At 43.8% G+C, this 18,518-nt stretch overlaps 1 protein-coding gene across 4 annotated transcripts; it reads left to right on the top strand.

Moving 5' to 3' along the window:
• The first annotated feature begins 335 nt into the window (after positions 1-335).
• TEX26 (testis expressed 26) lies at positions 336-18,500 on the top strand. Of its 4 annotated transcripts, none has more exons than XR_009557503.1 (8): positions 337-751; positions 2,748-2,832; positions 4,184-4,346; positions 5,840-5,996; positions 7,017-7,190; positions 8,537-8,698; positions 13,768-17,519; positions 17,982-18,500. XR_009557503.1 is itself a non-coding variant. In XM_035116302.2 (8 exons), the coding sequence occupies exons 1-7, from the start codon at positions 622-624 to the stop codon at positions 11,631-11,633; spliced, it is 918 nt and encodes a 305-aa protein (XP_034972193.2). In that variant the 5' UTR covers positions 337-621; the 3' UTR covers positions 13,768-17,970. The 4 variants fall into 4 exon arrangements, 3 of the variants coding, with proteins under 3 accessions (XP_060129788.1, XP_034972193.2, XP_060129787.1); XM_035116302.2 differs by lacking the exon at positions 17,982-18,500 and adding an exon at positions 11,587-11,633 and having other exon boundaries at positions 13,768-17,970; XM_060273805.1 differs by lacking the exon at positions 17,982-18,500 and having other exon boundaries at positions 336-751; positions 2,751-2,832; positions 13,768-17,970.
• Positions 18,501-18,518: the final 18 nt, after the last annotated feature.

Genomic DNA, 18,518 nt, shown 5'->3' with positions numbered 1-18,518 from the left:
TGTGCAATATACAACATGACTCAACGTTGCAATATAGAACATAATGGCGATGGTGAACCTTATGGAAAATTCAATCTATATTTTTTTATAAAAAAAACAAAACTTTTTTTAAAAAAGCCTTTTCAGAACGGTTTTTATATGTGTGAAGATCCCACCATGGCATGGGCATCTATCCAAAAACTCCACAATTCTAAAAGAACAGGTATGCCCATCTATTACAAAACAACAACAACAACAACACGAGCTGTCGGGCATCTTAATAAACCATGGACTTGTTGCGGCATAAGCTGTGGTGGGCTTTAAAAGGACCACTTTCTCTGGCCACCCCAGAGGCGGCCTCCCTCTCTGCCCTCCTGCTGTGAAACCTCACCCTGCCCTAGCGAGGCACGAAAGGGTGTAAAGTCACCGGCTGGCTCCCTCCCTTGGTCACAATAACAAGCCCGGCGCCGGGGCAACCGAGCGGGCAGCAGCGCCCAGGGAGTCCCCCGCCGCCTCCCGACAGCTCCGCCGCCCGTCTTGGCGCGCCATCCTCCCTTCCCCATCTCGCCCCGTGTCTCTTCTGCGCACCCCCGCCGGCTGCGGAATACAGCGCTCGGGTGGGTTGGAGCTAACCCGGCCCGCATGGAGCCCTCAGAGCGCGAGGCCGGCCCTCTCCTGCCGCCCATCCATGGCACCGCCATGCCGCCGCCCCCGGCCTCCATGCCCTATGTCCCCCCGTGGAGACCCAGGTCAGCGCGACCGGCGCCCCCGGGTGAGAAATCTTTCCGCGCTTCGCTCAGAGGGTTAGAACGCGGGGCGGGAGCAGGGGGGGGAATCTAGAACGGCCAGGACGCGCAAGCGCGAGGAAAGGAGCTTGCGCATTAGCCACCGTGAAGTTCTTTGCCCTTAACTCCTTGCCAGATAACTTTGCTATGGGGGCGGGGTAGGGGTAGGGGAAGCAAGAGTTAGGTTGAATTTGAGGCGGGGCGGGGCGGGGGCCATATATTGGTTTGATTATGTTATGCATGGTTAGGGTCACAATATTATGCATGCCTGGAGTGTTTGGAATACTTTATTAAAATATACAAGCCAGTCATCAGGGCAGGCCCAAGAGATTCTGGCACCTGAGGCAGACCACAAAACGGCGTCCTTCCCCCCTCTTCCGCCAGGGAAAAAGGGATGAGTGAAAATCTACATCAGGGACAAGAGGGGAATAAAGATCTACATCTGGATCTGCTGCCCCTGTGGATCCTGCCGCCTGAGGTGGTTGCCTCACCTTGCCTCATGAGCGGGCCGGCCCTGGATACTAGCTCTTCTCAGGTTATAACTAGTCATTTCATGGTTCGCCTCAGATGCCAAAATTTCTTGAGCAGGCCCTACTGGTAACCAACCAGCCACATGGTTAGAGTGTTGGTCTTGGACTGGTAAAGACCCAGGTTCAAATCCCCACTCACCCATGAAGGTCACAGTGTGACTTTGGCCCTTTTCTCTCTCAAGCTAATCTACCTCACAGGGTTGTTGTGAAGCTATGATGGGGGAAAGGCCACCATGAGCTCCTGAGACAAAAGGCAAAATAAATATGAATTATGGAAGTTTTTTAAAAATTGCATACTGTATTAGTATATGTAATTAATATAAATGTACAAAGTGTCAACATAGCAGAATGCTTTTCTTTGAGCCTGAAATGTGTGGGCCTATGTAAACATAAAGACACAAAGCCCTTTTAATGGTAGAAATCAGGAGTACCATGAGATAGGGGGAAAAATAAAACTTCTTATCCACTGGCATTCAAGCCTGGTGCTTTCCAGAAAAAAAATGTACCAGTTGAATTCCTGCAAGTCATGTATTCCTGCAAGGCTTAGCAAATTTGGAAATAATATTCAAACAACTGGATGAGTAACCCAGAACTTTTGTTTTACTCATTCACACATCTTTTCTTGCAGGCAACATTGCTCAAAGAAGTAAATTTAGTAAAACAATAATTAATTTAAAATTTTTTTGAAGTGTATTAACTGTACCTAATTGGCACATAGGCTGTCTAAGGACAGTCTGGTCAAAATTAAGCTTTTAAAAATCCAATTGATTGTGAGGATGAGAAAATTTTTATTTAGTTTGGAATACACACAAGAGGATTTCTTTTTTTTTTTACCATTCTCACAGTTTATGTTCACTCTTACATGGTTGGTTGTTGTGAGTATAATTCTACAACTCACATTATGAGAAGAGTATATGGGAACACTTTGATAAGTGGCAGAAAGTTCTTGGGAGGGGTAGGGCACTGTCTCTTTAAATCAAATCAGAATGGATCCTGAATGTTGCTTTTGTAAAGGTTCTTTGCAAAGGTAGAGTGCCAGTTGGCTGGTTCTGAGAGAGAGAAAGGTCAATGCAGAATCGGCAGTTTCGTGAACTGGCTAAAATGTAAGGCTGTTTTCTGTATCTGTGATCACCTCAATGTGACAATAACCATGCAACTAACTGCTGCATGGTTATCTCTTTTTTAAAAGGAAATAATATCCTTTGGGAAGGGCAATCTCAATCAGGTTCACCTCATGGGAAAAGGAGGACTTTCCCCTGTGGCCCTGATCCAGATTACCCCCTTCCCAATGGCTAATATTTGCATTGAGAAACAAGCTCCCATTGGTGCCAAGACACTTCAAATATTTTTGGGGGAAATAGTTCACCCACTGTTTATCTCATTACTGATTAGTAAAAAGAAGTTACACTAGTAAGTGTTTAGGATTTATAGCACTTACAGTTGCTGTTTTTAGTAGGCAGACTAAAGTGGGATCCCTATGAAACGACAATGAGACACGATTTTGTCTTTAATCCTGCAACAGATGCTGGTGCAGATTGGTAAGATAATACCGATTTAACTTATTCAAACCATTCAAGCATTTAAAAAAAAACATTTGCTGTTTGGCTCCTTTTTTTAGCATGTATCTTAAAACATTACCTTCCCCTTGCTGTATCTGATCAGCACCACTAGAAAAGGAAAGTGAAGATAAAACATTGTGTAAAGTAACAAGTAGTTTGGCCCTATAACTATCATGTGGAAATAATATTTAAAATGCTTCACTATGGAGACTACAGTATATAGAACCCTCTGCCCTGAATACAACTAGAAATTGAGCCCCTGTTACCTTTTGGGTCTGGAGTACACAAGTTGTTTAAGGCTGTGAAATTCTGGGCTGGAAGGGTCTCTGTGCACTTTTAATGTCCATGTAGAGACATTTGGCAGGGGGAGCTCTTGCTGTCTTCTAGAGGTGGCCTTGCCACGTGCAGTATGCCACCAAAAGTAGCACAAGGAGCTGGCAGAGCAGAGTTGGCCCTTCAGATGTAGTTGGACTCCCATTTCCAACAGCCCCAGCCAGCATAGCCAATGGTCAGGGATGATGGGACTTGTAGTCAAGCAACATCTGGAAGACCAACTCCCCCCACCCATCTTATGAAACCATCACAGCTAGCAAATTTTGCTTTCACTGCTCCCTTTCCTTCCATTCACAATTCCTTCCTTTAAAACACTTCCTCTCTGAAATGTCCAATTGTCTACTCTGACTGGCAGCAGCTGTCCAGTGTGTCAGGTGCAAGTCTTCTACATACTCTGATTCTTAAACTGGATATTCCAACAACTGACTCTGGAACCTTCTGCATGCAAAACATATGTTCTCGACAACTGAGCTATGGTCCCTTTCTCACCTCTCCCTTGTTTCTGGTTTGGTCGCATCCACTTCCTCCTATCCTTCCCAATGGAGGTAAAGCCTCAGCGCGGTGGCAGCAGTGGCGAAGCTGCATGCTCCAGCACCGGGGGCAGAGAGCAGGCTGGGTTGTGGCTGGTGCGCCGCCCGCAGGGGCATGGTGCCCGGTGCGATGGGGGGTGCACGCGGCACGTGTCCTGGGGAGGTGACCACGATGGTACGCCCTACCTGATGGTGCCGGGGGCAGTGCACTCCCCCCCTTCTCCCCCAGTGATGGCAGAGCATATGTTCTGCATGCAGACGGTCCCAGGTTCAAGTCAAGTAGGGCTGCAAATGACCCCCATCTGAAACCCTGGTGATCTGCTGCCAATTCTGTGTGAAGACAATACTCAGCTAGATGATCCAACTAGTGTAAGAGTTCTTAAGTACTGTACAGTACTTAAAACAGGAGCAGTTGAAAGGTAGCAGCCATGATTGCATTTCATTAACATCTCAATTGTTTCTTACAGTGCCAGAGCAGGTAAAGGGACTGTCATTCCCTTTCAAGTAGATGAGCCTACTGGAAGGAATAACTACAGAGATGAGTTCTGTTGGAAGCCTTATTCCAAGGCTGAACCTATAAGGACTGGCTCTGCATCAGGCATAAGGAGACACAATCCTCAGCCTGGAGAAGTAAGGAATGCAGTTGTTCTTCCCAAGGTTTTACATGTGCTTTGCATTTTACTTTTACATGAAATGACCTATTGGAGAATATCTGATTTTGGAAAACCAAATTGTCAAAGAAGATTATCAGGGGAAAGGAAAGACTTAGCAACCAGAAGCATGCAGCCCAGCTTTATGCGTGTTTACTCAGAAGCGAGTTTCACCTGAGTTGAATGAGACGCCAAGTAAACATGCTAAGAGCTACTTAGCTTCCGGGGCAGGTAGCAGCTGTGGGGAATCCAATCTGGATTTAAAACACTGTCAAGGCAAAAGGTTAGACCTGCTCTTTCCCCAAGCTGCAATCCCACTATGGGTTGGGCTGAGGGGGTTGCAGTGTCTGAGAGTTAGTAAACAAAAGCCAAGAACCCAGGAACCCAGGGGTCAGCAACATTTTTCAGCCGTGGGCCGGTCCACCGTCCCTCAGACCGTGTGGTGGGCCGGACTATATTTTGAAAAAAATAATGAATGAATTCCTATGCCCCACAAATAACCCAGAGATGCATTTTAAATAAAAGCACACATTCTGCTCATGTAAAAACACCAGGCAGGCCCCACAAATAACCCAGAGATGCATTTTAAATAAAAGGACACATTCTACTCATGTAGAAACAAGCTGATTCCCGCGGGCCAGATTGAGTCCGCGGGCCAGATTGAGAAGGCGATTGGGCCGCATCCGGCCCATGGGCCTTAAGTTGCCTACTCCTGCAGGAACCCATTGTATGCTTAATGTCACATCTAGTTTGGCCTCAGCAGAATTTGGAACAGTCATGCACAAAGCATAGGGTCATAGCTCAATAGCAGAGCATGTGCATTGCATGTAGATGGTCCTGATTCAACCCTCGAGAACTTGAGGTAGGGCTGGCAAAGAATCCTATCTGAAACCTTGAAGAGTTGCTGCCAGTCAGTGTGGTATATCATTGTTGCAGGAAAAAAAAACTTATTTGCCTGGAACCGAAACAGTCACATGGTTGGCTCAGGCAGGTCTCCTTGGGGAGAGCACTTGTCACTGCTCTCTAGACCTCCCTTGAAGATGGTGTTTACAGAGGACTCAGATGGCAATCTCTATGAGGAAAGGTGGTCCTTTAAAGCCGTATAATTGGGCCCGGAAACTAATTGGCAACCAGTGTGGTTGTTCCAGGACCAGTTCATAGTTTCTTGTTTCAGTTAACAATCTAGCTTCTATGTTCTGCACTAAAACTAGATGGACCGATGGTTGCCCAAGGAGGAACTCAGTGAGAACTTTTGAGCACTTTGCTTATTCACTGTGGTTATTAAACCACAGTTTGTTCTTAACTGTGGTTTAATCTGACATGTTTATAGGTATTTTCCTTAGAAAGGGAAAAAATGATTATCGAACAACAGAGCATAATAAAGCACAAGACCGGTTTATATGAAATGCATCTTTAACCAGCAATTTCATATTCAGTCTCTCTCCTCCCCCTCCCCACTTTCTACATTGTTAGCGGTTCCTGATGTGGCAAATGCCTCGAGAGGAAACACCAATATCTATAGAAAGTTTTTCACCTTGGACGAAACCTATTAGTAAGCAAGAGATCGAGGATTTATTAAAAAAACAGTATAAAACATCTTACGCAAGAGATTATTTAGGGATACAACCAGGTGAGGACTTTGGCTTCCCTTCCTTCTTTGACAATATTATTATTGAGGTTATGTTGAGGTTTATGGTGGCATCTATAATTGAAAGCCGAAGAGGCATGTTTCAGTCAAAAACAGTCTGGCATGGAAGATAGCATTTAACTTAGATTCTGTATGTCCTAGAATCAGAGAATCACGGAATTTTAGAGTTGGAAGGGACCACAACACCCTGCAGTGCTGGAATCTTTTGCCTAATGTGGAGCTCGAACACATGATCCTGAGATTAAGAGCCTCATGTTTGGTAAAGAAATCATATGCATATGTCCAAGATGATCAAGGGTCTGGAAACCAAGCTTTATGAGGAATGGCTGAAAGAACTGGGTATGTTTAGCAGGGCCGTCTTAAGCATGTCGGACACCCTGGCGCCGTGGTGCGGAGATCGCTCCAGCGCCCCCGCTGTGGCTGGTGGGCGGGCACAGCGCGGCTGCCCTGCGCCACCCAGCCTTCCCCTAGAGCCGGCCCTGATGTTTAGCCTAGAAAAGAGGAGATTGAGAGGAGATATGATCGCCACCTTCAAATATCTAAAGGGCTGTCACATGGAAAATGGAGCAAGCTTGTCTTATGTTCTGGAGGGTAGGATTTGAACCAATAGCTTCAAGTTACAAGAAAAGAGATTTTGACTCGGCATTAGGAAGAACTTTATGGCTGTTCAACAGTGTAACAGAATCCCTTGGAAGGTTATGGACTCTCCTTCCTTGGAGATTTTAAAGCAGAGGTTGGATGGCCATCTGTCATGGATGCTTTAGTCGAGATTCATGCATTGCAGAGGGTTGTACTAGATGAGCCCTTGGGGTCCCTTCCAACTTTTTTAGAAGTAAGCCTCATTAAGTTCCATGGGACTTAATTCCCATGAAAGTGTGTATAGGACTGCAGCCTAACTGGCTTTCTGACACTTGCTTTTTGCGTGATTTTTCCTCCACATTTCTTATAAAAAGAAATTTATTTCCTCTTTACATTTGCTGCAGCATTACTCTTTCATTTCAGGTGCTCCAAGAGATGGTGCTCCTGCTCCTTCGGACTGGAAAATGTTAGTCCCCAAGCCACCAGATACTGAATCCAGGCATCATTACCAGCCCCAAGTCAATGCTCCGGAGTTAAGGGATTATACTTGGAAATATGGATGTAATGCGAAGCGCCATATTCCGGCGAAAGGCACTGGTGAGGATATCTTTGGGTACAATAAAATAGATGAAACTCTGGGTTTGAAGCCCAGTTTTGGAATTTGGTTCATTGAACCCCATTTTCTTGCAAACATATGCAGACAATACTTTCAAGGTTAGCTTTGTTTACATATTTGAGCAGTGATGCTGAGGTGTCCGAAGAAAATGAGAGAAAGAAAATGTCTTCTCCCAAGAGCCACTTTGACCCAGTAGGTTGCATAGGAGAATTGCGCTTACTATGGAGTAGGCTATGGTCTTGGCATCCATCACAATGAAACCATGGCACCAAGTATGTGGGCCGTGGGGGTCAAGGCCCCTCCCAAAATTTCAAATTTGAGGGCCGCTCCCCCAAACTTTTCCACCGACCATGTGTGCACACCATGGGGCATCCACACACACGTCAGCATGCCCCATGGCATGCATGGACAACACCTGCACACCGCCGGGGGTGCTGACATCATGCAGCCCTGGGTCCCCTCAATCACAGGGGCAAGGCAGCACATGTGGTTAGCTTGAAGGAAACTCGCCACTAAATTATTCTATCATTGCTTTCTTTTTAAAGAACTTTTTATTTTTATTTTTAAAGGATATTTCCAAGAAAAATATCCAAGGTGGCTTACATCAGTATAATTAAGCATTACAGTTAAGAATTCAACAAGAGAAACCCAATCCACCATATAACCTAAAATAGTTTCCCTCCCACTCCAGTATTCTCCCTCCCTAAAAAGAGGAAAAGAAAATATAGCTTCTTCTTTATATCCCCTAAAGCGGCATTGCAGGCAATATTGAATAGAGAATATGTTGACTACATTTCACAAAGGGCTAATCATTATTACATGCTATTATAGGGAAGTTATATTTTCTCAGCTATCAGTTATGTGCTGTGTTAGTTTGCCCGAAAAAGGCAAACTAAGCACTATCTCAAGGAAAGAATTCTAGACTCCATATAACTGAAAAACAAGTGCACATTTGGAAAAGTACATGTGCTTTGTAAATTGTGGATCATTATTAACTAAGTCCCAGCCTTTGTGAAATGTTAGGTCCTGCATATTGATTTGTGATTTTATTTACACTAGTGCTTGTTATAGGCAAAGGTGTCATTGGCTACATTCATCTTTGAGTTCTATCAGTAGAAATCACAGCATATGAGTTATTGACCTATAAGGAAGAAGTCCATCAAAATCATGCACCTGAACAGCAGACCACCTGAGAGGCATCCTTTGCCATTATTAGGGCAAAACCTGGAATTGTAAAGCCAGAGCATTCCAGAGGAAGGAGGGGAAACAGTGGTGTGATTTCTTTATTTCATGGTTTCACTTCTCTCTTTCTGGCTTCTCTTCACAGTTCCTTCAGTATCTTTTGCTCAGATCTGGAATCATGAAAACACCAAACATCTGACCACATACCAAAGAGATTTTGGGAAAGATTATAATGAGATCCTAACAGTTTTGAATTCTTTAGACCCAGAGGAAATTAAAGCGTATGTGGATAGAGCTCCTCATCCAGGTGAGGGTGGAGGATAACAAACTGTGTAATAGGCAAAAACAGCGTAAGACTTCTTGAATGACAAAATCTTCTAAGTATTCTCATCCCCCCCCCATTTGTAGAGCTGATTTGATTCTATTTGCTCAGCCAAATAAATTACTTGGCAGTTTTAAGACTTAAAACATGCAGTTTCAACTACAGTTGTACCTTGGATCCCAAACGCCTTGTGAATCGAACGTTTTGGCGTGTGTAGCCATGGCTGAGCAGGTAGAAAACTCCCCCAAAAGTTAGCATCAAAGACAGGAGTCTCTGCTATAATTTGGGTCCATGTCCACAACATAGCTGCCAAGTTATCCCTTTTTTTAAGGGATTTCCCCTTATGCTGAATAGGCTTCCTCGCAAAAAAAGGGAAAACTTGGCAGCTATGGTCCACAATTTTGGTTTTCTAATATTTCCAAGGGTTACCAGTTTGCATGGCAGTCAGTAGAGCATAAGGCTCCTGAATCCTATTGAGTACTTGAATTGACCTGGGAGGAAGTATGAAAGGGAAATTAAGTAGATTGACCTAAGAGGGGATTTCTGACTGGAGGAAGCCAGCTCTACTCTCTCAGCACAGCCCTCCAACGTTGCAGACTACTTCCTCAGCCCAACATGCAATGTGGGGATAAAAGCAGTGGATTAACATTGCAAGGTTGTTGTATACTACAGCCAGCCTCCTGCCTAATTCCCAACTGCAGTAGTGGTCTAATACATCTGGACAACAATCCAGAGTTGTAAACCACCTGCAGTATTTAGTGTGATCTACACTGCAAAGCTGTCATAATCTGCCTTGTCGCAAGCACAGCCTCTCCAACTTCCAGTATTAGGACAATTTGACATTATTTGCCTTGGAATTTGCATTAGCTGATTATTTTTTAAAATGCATGTTTCACCTTAAATATTAACTGAGTTAGAAACAGCAGGAGCTTCTCTCTTTGCTGCTACTGCTACCTTTTGGGTTTTTTTTTTTAGAGTGGGTGGGGTACTGGTGCCCAAATCCAGCTACATTAAGAACTTGGATTTACCCATTTATGTCTATGGGCAGTTCTCACTTCCATCCATGAGGACATGCTCAATGCAAAGCAGGATATGACCTATCCAGATAATGTGATAATTCTCTCCTTCATTTTTAAATCTATGTGTCTCTTCCTCCATCTCCCTTTTCCAGGATACTCCATTCTCCCTCCCGTGGTCCCACCCTTAAACTGTCAGTCAGCACTCAAATGCACCTGAACATGCTCAGTCTTCGTCAGGATGTTTGGTTTTATTTTCTACTTCCCCCTAGGGTTTCCCCCTAAAGATCTTTCATCCTTCTGCAAACCTCTAGGTTCCTCTGAGTTTGCTGATATATCTTTCTGTTTGTGATACTGTTTTGGCTGTGCGTGTTTTTGACTGAAGATGGGAAAGAATGGGGACAAGTGGGGATCCTGCAAGAAAAGGTTGTGTGTACATGTATGTTTGGAGAGGGGAGTCTTCAAAGCTCTCCCTACTCCGAAGAAAACAAGTGAACAGGTAGGCAGGTGGGGAGAGTTTTGTTCTCTGCCTGAGCTGGCGAGAGAACAAGTGAATGGCTTGTGAGAGATGGAACAGCTGAGAGCCTACTGGTGAATGAATACGTGAATGGGTGGCTTGCGGACTAGTGAGTAGTGAGCAAGTGAACGGGCAGGTGCTGGCTGATGCAAGAGTGAATGAATGAGCAGGAGCCCATGGGGAAGAGCAAGACTGCACACACACCAGACATTTCAAAAACATGGCTCGCTCCAAAGAATCCTGGGAACTGTAGTTTACCCCCGAGGGCTACAATTCCCAGTACCCTTAACAAACTACAGTCCCAGGATTCTTTGGGGGAGTCATGTGCTTTTAAATGTATGTTGCGTATGCAGCGCAAGATAGCATTTGGTTGCTGGCTGTTGAGAGAGAATGGGCAGTGGCTGGCTACAACCAAGAGAGCAAGTGCATGTGTCTTTATATCTATGTGTCTCCTCTTCTGCCTTTCCCCCATCTCTCTGTTCCATTCACCTTTCCTCCCAGCTTTTGGGGTTTCTTTTTTAACTCATCCGGCAGAAAGCATTCTGTGGGCACTGGGTGTATGCTCAGACCTCGTTGGGCTGTTTGAAGGGAGGGGTTCTTCTTCTCCTTCATCTCTCTCTCTCTCTAAAAAACTCAAGGTTACCCCTGGTTTGCTGACTTGTGCATGACTATTGTCATTTTTGGCTACAAAAGTAACGGCACTCAGAGAATTGAATCATATGTGAGATATTGGATGATGCATCTCTAGAATGATATCCTAGCTGTTCCCATCCAGGTGGCTGACTAGATCCAGGTCTACTTAGTGACAGAAGCACACCAGGCATCTTTGTTTCCTCCTATTAAGTTTGATGTGATGGCCGAATTATCTGTGCTGTTTTGGTGACTATATACGAAGCCAGTGAGTTATTTTCTCCATCTTCGCTCCTGCTTTGTAGGGTTGTTCTGGGGCTTTCTCTCTGAAGGGTTACAGGGCAGTGCTCTTTCTCTTTTACTTTGCTCTGTGATGATTGCCATATATATTTTTTTTTTTCTTGAAAGAGGCTCTGTGCACGGCAGCGATTCAGCAGGCTCCATTTTCCTCCAGATGGAGCCACAGTAACACAGAGCTAAGGGAACCTATGGCACTCCAACCCCCATCAGCTCCAGCCGGCATGACCAATGTGCTAGGGATTCTGGGAGTTGTAGTCCGGCAACACTGGGAGGGCCACAGGTTCCTCATCCCTGCAGTAACAGGTGGAAAGCTGCACCGTTTGGATTTCTGCTTCTCAGCTGCTAAAGGCACAAGGCCCTCTGTCAAGGAAAAACAACAACATATTCCTAGCCTATTTTTTATTTTCCAGGTATTTCCTATAGGAAGCCCAGAAGGATTTCCTCTGAAAAAATATAGGTAATGCCCAATGCTGATGCAATGATTTTCACAACTGCTGCCTCCTGCCCTGGCCCTCCTCTGGTCCTATTACTGACCATCCCCTTTGTTTGTCACATCCTTTGGCCATTTGGAGAAAACCGGATTCTCACATTGCCTCATAGCAGGCTGTGTGTGTGGCAGGACCTGAGGAGTAACAAGGAAGGAGAAACTGTAGAGCTGCTCAGGGTGCATATGTTTGGGCAGTAATTTTACAAGAGAGCCCTCTAAAGGCTCACCTCATTTGTCACAAAAATATATCTCACTGCCTAGTTGGAGTCACAGGAAACATATTTGTTTTCAGTAGAAACCAGAGGAAGGGTCAGGACAGGGGGTTCTAGGGATTGGTAGTGGGCATGGGCCTAGACCAGGGCTTTTTTTCAGACGGAACTCAGTTCTGGCACTTCTCAGGTGGGTGCCAGGTTCGGAGGGTGGCAACATGAGAACGGGCCTTCTCTGCAGTGGCTCCCCATCTGTGGAATCCTCTTCCCAGGGAAGTTTGCCTGGTGCCCTCATTATACACTTTTAGGCGCCAGGCAAAAACGTTCCTTTTTAACCAGGCCTTTGGTTGATCCGATTTACAGCCTATGCCCTTTAAAAATGTGTTCTTTGGGGGGGGGCTATTGGGTTGTTGTTTTTATTTTTATGAGGTATCTTGTGGTTTTATATCTTGATTTTATTCTGTGAACCACCCTGAGACCCTTGGGTATAGGGCAGTATATAAATTCAATAAGCAGCAGCAGCAGCAGCAGCAGCAGCAGTAGTAGTAATAATAATAATAATAATAATAATAATAATAATAAGTATTACTTCACAGTGAGTTCCAGCACCCCTTTTTCTAGAAAAATAGCTCTGGTCTAGACAAGGGCCTGATTATGCCAATCCCTAACATCCCCTCCAGTTTCTATCAGGGGTTGGAAGACAGTAGGCCAGGATCTATGGGCAATCTCTGGGATGATTCCCAGTCCATTGGCAAGGATTTCTGACTCCCACTTGTTTAACAATGACAGCAACAAAATGACTCCCCACCCCCCACCCCAATTATGTGGCTGAAATAAAGAAAATAGGTGTGGGGTGGTAACAAGGAGTAGATTTGTGTGTGGAAACCCTATGAGGTCAGTTTCAGTTCTGATACTTAGAACAATTTCCTCATTGCAGCATTATTTAATTCTAAGGGTATGCTTGCACCTGATGAACCTCTCCGTTCCTGTAGGGAGGGAAAAACAAACTTGCATGAGCCTGGACACCTGTCTACCCCTGGTCTGTATGACAAAAGTATTTCTGGTTAGAAGGATTGTGTTTGTTATGGGCTAACTAGACAGAGTTTGGGACAAACTAGACGCAGCATTAAGTTTGTCTTTGCATCTAACGTGCCCGCGACTGGCCTACAGGGTTTTGGTGCCTAAGGTCTATCTCATTGAGCTCAGCTGCTACTTGAGCCACTTGTTGCTTCCAGGTAGTTGGTGTGTTGCTTTTACGTTCTCCTGGTGTAATGGATGACTGGGTGCCCTAGGTAGCTGGTGGGCTGGCACACTGGAAGCCTAGACAGGTGGACACTTCTGTCGTCACCTGTAGCTTAACCACCCAAAAGCCCTAGCTAACAAAAAGCGGGCAAGTGAATGAGTGGGTGGGGGAACGACTGGTTGAGTGAGTGAGTTAGTAAATGGTGTGTGTACTATTTATAGGCCACTTTTCTGAAGAATTACAAAATATAAACACGAAATAATTTTTACAGGTATCCCGGTAAGTAAGTCAGTGAGCAAATGGAAGAGAAAGTGAATGTGTAAATAAAAGTGAGTGAATGCGAGTGACTGTGAATGGGCAAGAAAGCTTAGAAACTCAAAGAATGGAACATTGGGGAAAGTGGCGTGAGGATCGGTGCTTTTGCCCAACTATCTCGATTTTTGCCCACCCCCACCCCCTGGATGCTTTGGGCCCATAGCTATGCCCAGCAAAGTAGAGAAAGTAAACAGTTGCAGGCCCAGCAAGTTCCAAGAGAGACCAGTGAGGTGCCAGGCAAGGGTCCAGCCATGGGACTGGGTCGCACTGGAAGGAGATTCTACATTAATGGCTTCCTTTAAGCTAGTGATACATTTTCTTTCACTTGTTTGTGCAGAAAAAACCATCCTTCAGAACTTCCTTGAAAGGGTCAGCGGGGACAAGAAATTCCAAAGGCCTTCCTCATCGAAGAAGCCGGAAGAAAATCCAGTCAAATGTGTCTAATAGCTTTAAGGAGAAAATTCAGCAATATTCTAAGAGGCTGAATCACACTTGAATACCCTTGTGGTCTTTCTTTATAGTAAACCTTTTGAAGAGCTACACCGAACTTTCTTATACTTTAGGCTTTCTTTTGAAGTTGTAAAAGACTGTAGTACTACCATCTCGTTGACCTTGGAAATATAGTATGGATTCAGGAACTTTCATTCCAATCAGAGAAGATCTTGCATATTCCATATATTGCAAATCAAATATTTTCCCCTGCCCTATTATCATTTCCTTGTTATAATGCTACTGCAATTTAAATAAAAAAATAATTACGATAAACTTCTTTTTTAAAAATAGATAAGAAAAAGAGAACATTCATTCTAGCTTTAGAATTTTGCTCTTCTACTAGATTATATTGATTTCTGGATATCAGAAATTTAATTGGGACTATGACCTTTAAGTCGATTAATAATATGAGTTTTACACCACATGGATTTTTACAGTGCAAGCCTTTACATGTCTATGCAGAAGGAAGTCCTATTGAGTTCAGTGAGATTTACTCCCAGGAAAGGGGTAATGGGTTTGCTGCCTTTAGTCAATGAACTAAACAATTAAATTTGGAAATTAGTGAAAATAATAGTTTTGAGGGCAAAGTATTCCCTTTGTTTTTAGATTATGTACACATGTGTTGTAGAAAAAAAATGATCTTCTAACACAGCGATGACCAACCAGTCGACCGCGATCAACAGGTAGATCCCCAGATGATTGCGGTCGATCGCAGGATCCTTATTGATCGCGGGATGAAAAGCAATGTATAATGAATGTTTCCGCCCCCACCCCCGTAAAAAAAACAACAACAAAACTCTGGGCAATCCTCCCCTTCCACACACACACACACACATGTTCCTCCTCCCTCTAATGACAATGGGTAGATCACTGCCAGTTTTTTTATTATACTGGGAGTAGATCTCAGTTTATTGGGAGTTGGACGTTCCTGTTCTAACAGATTGGCAACTAAATATTGTAGCCCTAGTTTTAATTCCTTGAGTTCCCTTCCTCAGCAGAAAGCTGTTTTATTCCTCTGAAGTTACATCTTCCCATGTTGGTCAGATTAAGAGTCTTTATTTCGTTATGTATAAATTATGTTTGCTGCTTTGTAAACTGATTAATTTAGGAACAGAACCCAAATAAATCTGTTAAGGCTGTGTAAACGCAACATTTTATTTTATTCCAGAATCAATGGAGACTGAGTACTTCCCCCCCCACCACCAATCCACACACGAATTGCATCCACACATCTATTGCATTTTTTTTTGTCCCTGAAAAGTACTTCTTGTCACAGGTAACCTGTATGGCTAGGAGTGCATTATTGTAGGTCCAGCTGGTTCATCATCTGTGGCCCCCTTCAGACAGAGATGACTTGACCATTCCGTGTTTTGCTAACTGCCAGCTTAGACTACGGTATTGCAATGTGCTCTTCAAAATGATTTGAAAGCTACAACTAGTGCCATCTGCTGTGAGAACCCATGCAACACTTCTAAAGTAACCACACTGGTTGCCTATTAGCTCTAAACCCAATTCAAGATGCTTACACTAATGTTTAAAGCCCTAAATGACTCCCTCTTGGTGGCTCCTCTACTTTCAGAGTTTCTGTGGGCCATGACTTGTGAGTGGGCCTTCTCGGTGTTGGCCCCAGTAATGTGGAACTCCCTACTCATAGAGATGCATCTGGCATCATCTCTGCAGCTTCCGTCAATGGCTGAAGATGAATATCTTTACCGTGACCTTTGAAAGCTGAAGAATTGGTGTGTGTGTGTGTGTGTGTTGGGGATTGGTTGTTGGTTTGGTTACTGTATTAATTGCATCTATATATTCTGTAACCCACACTGCGACTTTTTGATGAAGGGCAGATAGAAAATACAATCAGTAACAATAATACATGTATAAAATTATGTCTGATGCAGAGAAGGGGCTTGGAGCAATTCATTGATGAAAAGGCTACTAATCATGGTGACTGTACACTACCTCCAGAATCAGATCCTTGGAATATCAGCTGCTGTGAAATGCAAGCAGTACTGTAGGTCTCATAGGGCTTCCCACAGACATCTGGCCAGCCACTATGCTGGACTAGATAGCCCTTTGGTCTGACTGAGCAGGGTTCTTCTTGTGGTCTTAGCTCAGAATTCAGCAGCAACAAGCTAACCAGAAATGTAGCTGACACCATAAAAAGAAGTAACACACTTACTGTTCATATTGAGATGACTGTGCAATTCAAGAAAAATAGCTGATGATTTACAGGTGGCAATGAGAGGTCATTGCAGAAATACCGCCAAGGCAGGAATGAAAATGGCATGCATCAACCAAAATGAGGACTTGTTTGGAGGGCTGATTACAGAGGCGGTAGGTGATATTATTTTTCAGATGTAAAATGATGACTTTCAAGTCTTATTATGGCTTCAGGGTGTTGGTTTTGCCTGAGAGAGGAGGCAGGGATATTGTGCATTAAATTACAGTGGTACCTCGGTTTAAGTACACAATTGGTTCCGGAGGTCTGTACTTAACCTGAAGCGTACTTAACCTGAAGTGAACTTTCCCAATGAAAGTCATGGAAAGTGGATTAATCCGTTCCAGATGGGTACTCAACCTGAAGCATACTTAACTCGAAGTATGACTATAATTGGTTCCGGAAGTCCGTACTTAACCTGAAGCGTACTTAACCTGAAGCGAATTTTCCCATTGAAAGTCATGGAAAGTGGATTAATCCATTCCAGACGGGTCCACGGAGTACTTAAACGAAAAGTACTCAAACCGAAGCGTACTTAAACCGAGGTATGACTGTATTATGAAGTGTGTCTGTCTCTCTCTGTGAGTGTGTGTATTTGTGTGTGTCCTATATGTATTCTGCTATATCACAACTATCAAACATAGTCAAACTACCTTTACATGTTATCAGCTTTCTACTGTTGATATATATATCTCTCCATCTATTTTCCCTTTGAGATTTGATGACTAAATATCTGGCAGATGGAGTGCTGCCTATTATCAGCCTGCCTGCACAGGCCTGAGCCAAATTTAGCTCTTCCCTGAAATAATTTTCATTCTCAGAAAAAAACAATTAAGCACTGATAGAGAAAACACAGATTATGACAAATAAAAACAGCACCGTGCTAGCCACTGCTGGAGCACTATAACCCAGTTCTGTTCCTGAGGTTATTACACAAATTCTTTAGTTTCTTAATATGTGCCACAAGCCTTCAGACTGAGGTAGTTGTGGTTTTCTGACATTTCACTTGCAATACGAAATGTACTAACTGGAGCACTCTGTGCATCATAATGGAATTTGCTGGCTGGTGCTATGAATTGAGGATGAAAAAAATCTAAAAACTTTGTATAACTTGTGCTTTGTATAACATAATGCAGAACAGGACATTCTGGATTCACTTAGGTCTGTTTTGTACATTCTTCCTCTTTTTTCTTTTTTGTAAACTGTGTGGTGTTCCTCACCAGGCAAAGAAGTGATTGTGCAAAAGTGAATGTCATGTGATTTTCTCCCTCTCTCATCATTTCAGTTTTTCAGCACCAGAAGAAATTGTGGGGTGAGTCAGAAGCAGGAAGATGTTGCTTCCTGCCATAATTCTCCTTTGATGTTCCTTCTTCCCTGCTGTAAGTTCACAGCTGTTTTCAATCAGAACAGGTTAAGTAGCCATTTGCCTTGCTTTTATTTTGGGTAAGAATCAGGGCTGAACGGAGTATGTCAATGTTTGGAGCTGAACCGTTAACATCTAAGAAATTTCATAGCATGTTCCACCATTATAGTGAAGTAAGCAGGGTTATTCTGATAAACAACAGACAAATAGAGTTCAAGGAAAATCACCTTTATGTCATAACTTAAGTTATGCTCCCCAGTCCAGGCGGACTGAGGCAAAATATGCAGCTCAGTCCAGGCTTATATAGCCTGTAGTCACTCTCCCTGCTCCCTCACAGAGAAGACATGGAAATTTCTTATTGGTCAAAAGACAAGCCATATATGATGTGGGAACCCCCAATTGGTCAAAAATAAGCCGTCTATGACTATAAGCTACATCAGAGGGAATGTTCCTCATTTTACATCCTTTTGTTTTACAGGCTTTTGGATCATTTGCACTCAAATTGGTGGTTCAAAATAAATTCTGATCAATGCCTCCTACAATAGCATGGGCCCAGCTTCTGGGTTCTAGGTACACCTGATAATTAAAAAAAAACATTATCAGTGAATATTCCCTCTTGCACAAAATTGATGTTTGGAGCCATCAGGGACAGGCTTTTCATTGGTCAGGTATCTACATCTGGATGAAGTTGGATCAGGATAGGACCAGAGGCAATTAGCACAGACCAGAATGACAGCAATCAAGTTTCAGAAGAACCAACAAAGATTCAAAAGGCCAGAGACAATCCAAGGCAGAGGGCCTTATCGGTAGTGGCATCCGCCCTGTGGAATGCCCTCCCATCAGATGTCAAGGAAAGAAACAACTATCTGACTTTTTGAAGACATCTGAAGGCAGCCCTGTTTCGGAAGTTTTATCGTGTTTTTAATATTTTGTTGGGAGCTGCCCAGAATGGCTAGGGAAACCAATTCAGATGGTTATATTATTATTATAGGGGGGCCCTGGGGGGGGGAGGAGT

Source organism: Zootoca vivipara, chromosome 4 (genome assembly GCF_963506605.1).
Source record: "Zootoca vivipara chromosome 4, rZooViv1.1, whole genome shotgun sequence".
In the NCBI taxonomy this organism is placed as follows: Eukaryota; Metazoa; Chordata; class Lepidosauria; order Squamata; family Lacertidae; genus Zootoca; species Zootoca vivipara.
This window is presented reverse-complemented; position numbering and strand designations above follow the sequence as displayed.

Bases quoted from the DNA above. Each gene is read 5' to 3' on its own strand.
- TEX26 (XM_060273804.1), top strand. From the start codon at position 622: ATGGAGCCCTCAGAGCGCGAGGCCGGCCCTCTCCTGCCGCCCATCCAT. The intron at 752-2,747 runs GTGAGAAATCTT...TGCTGTTTTTAG, and splicing joins AGCGCGACCGGCGCCCCCGG to TAGGCAGACTAAAGTGGGAT. The intron at 8,699-13,767 runs GTGAGGGTGGAG...TTGTTTGTGCAG, and splicing joins GGATAGAGCTCCTCATCCAG to AAAAAACCATCCTTCAGAAC.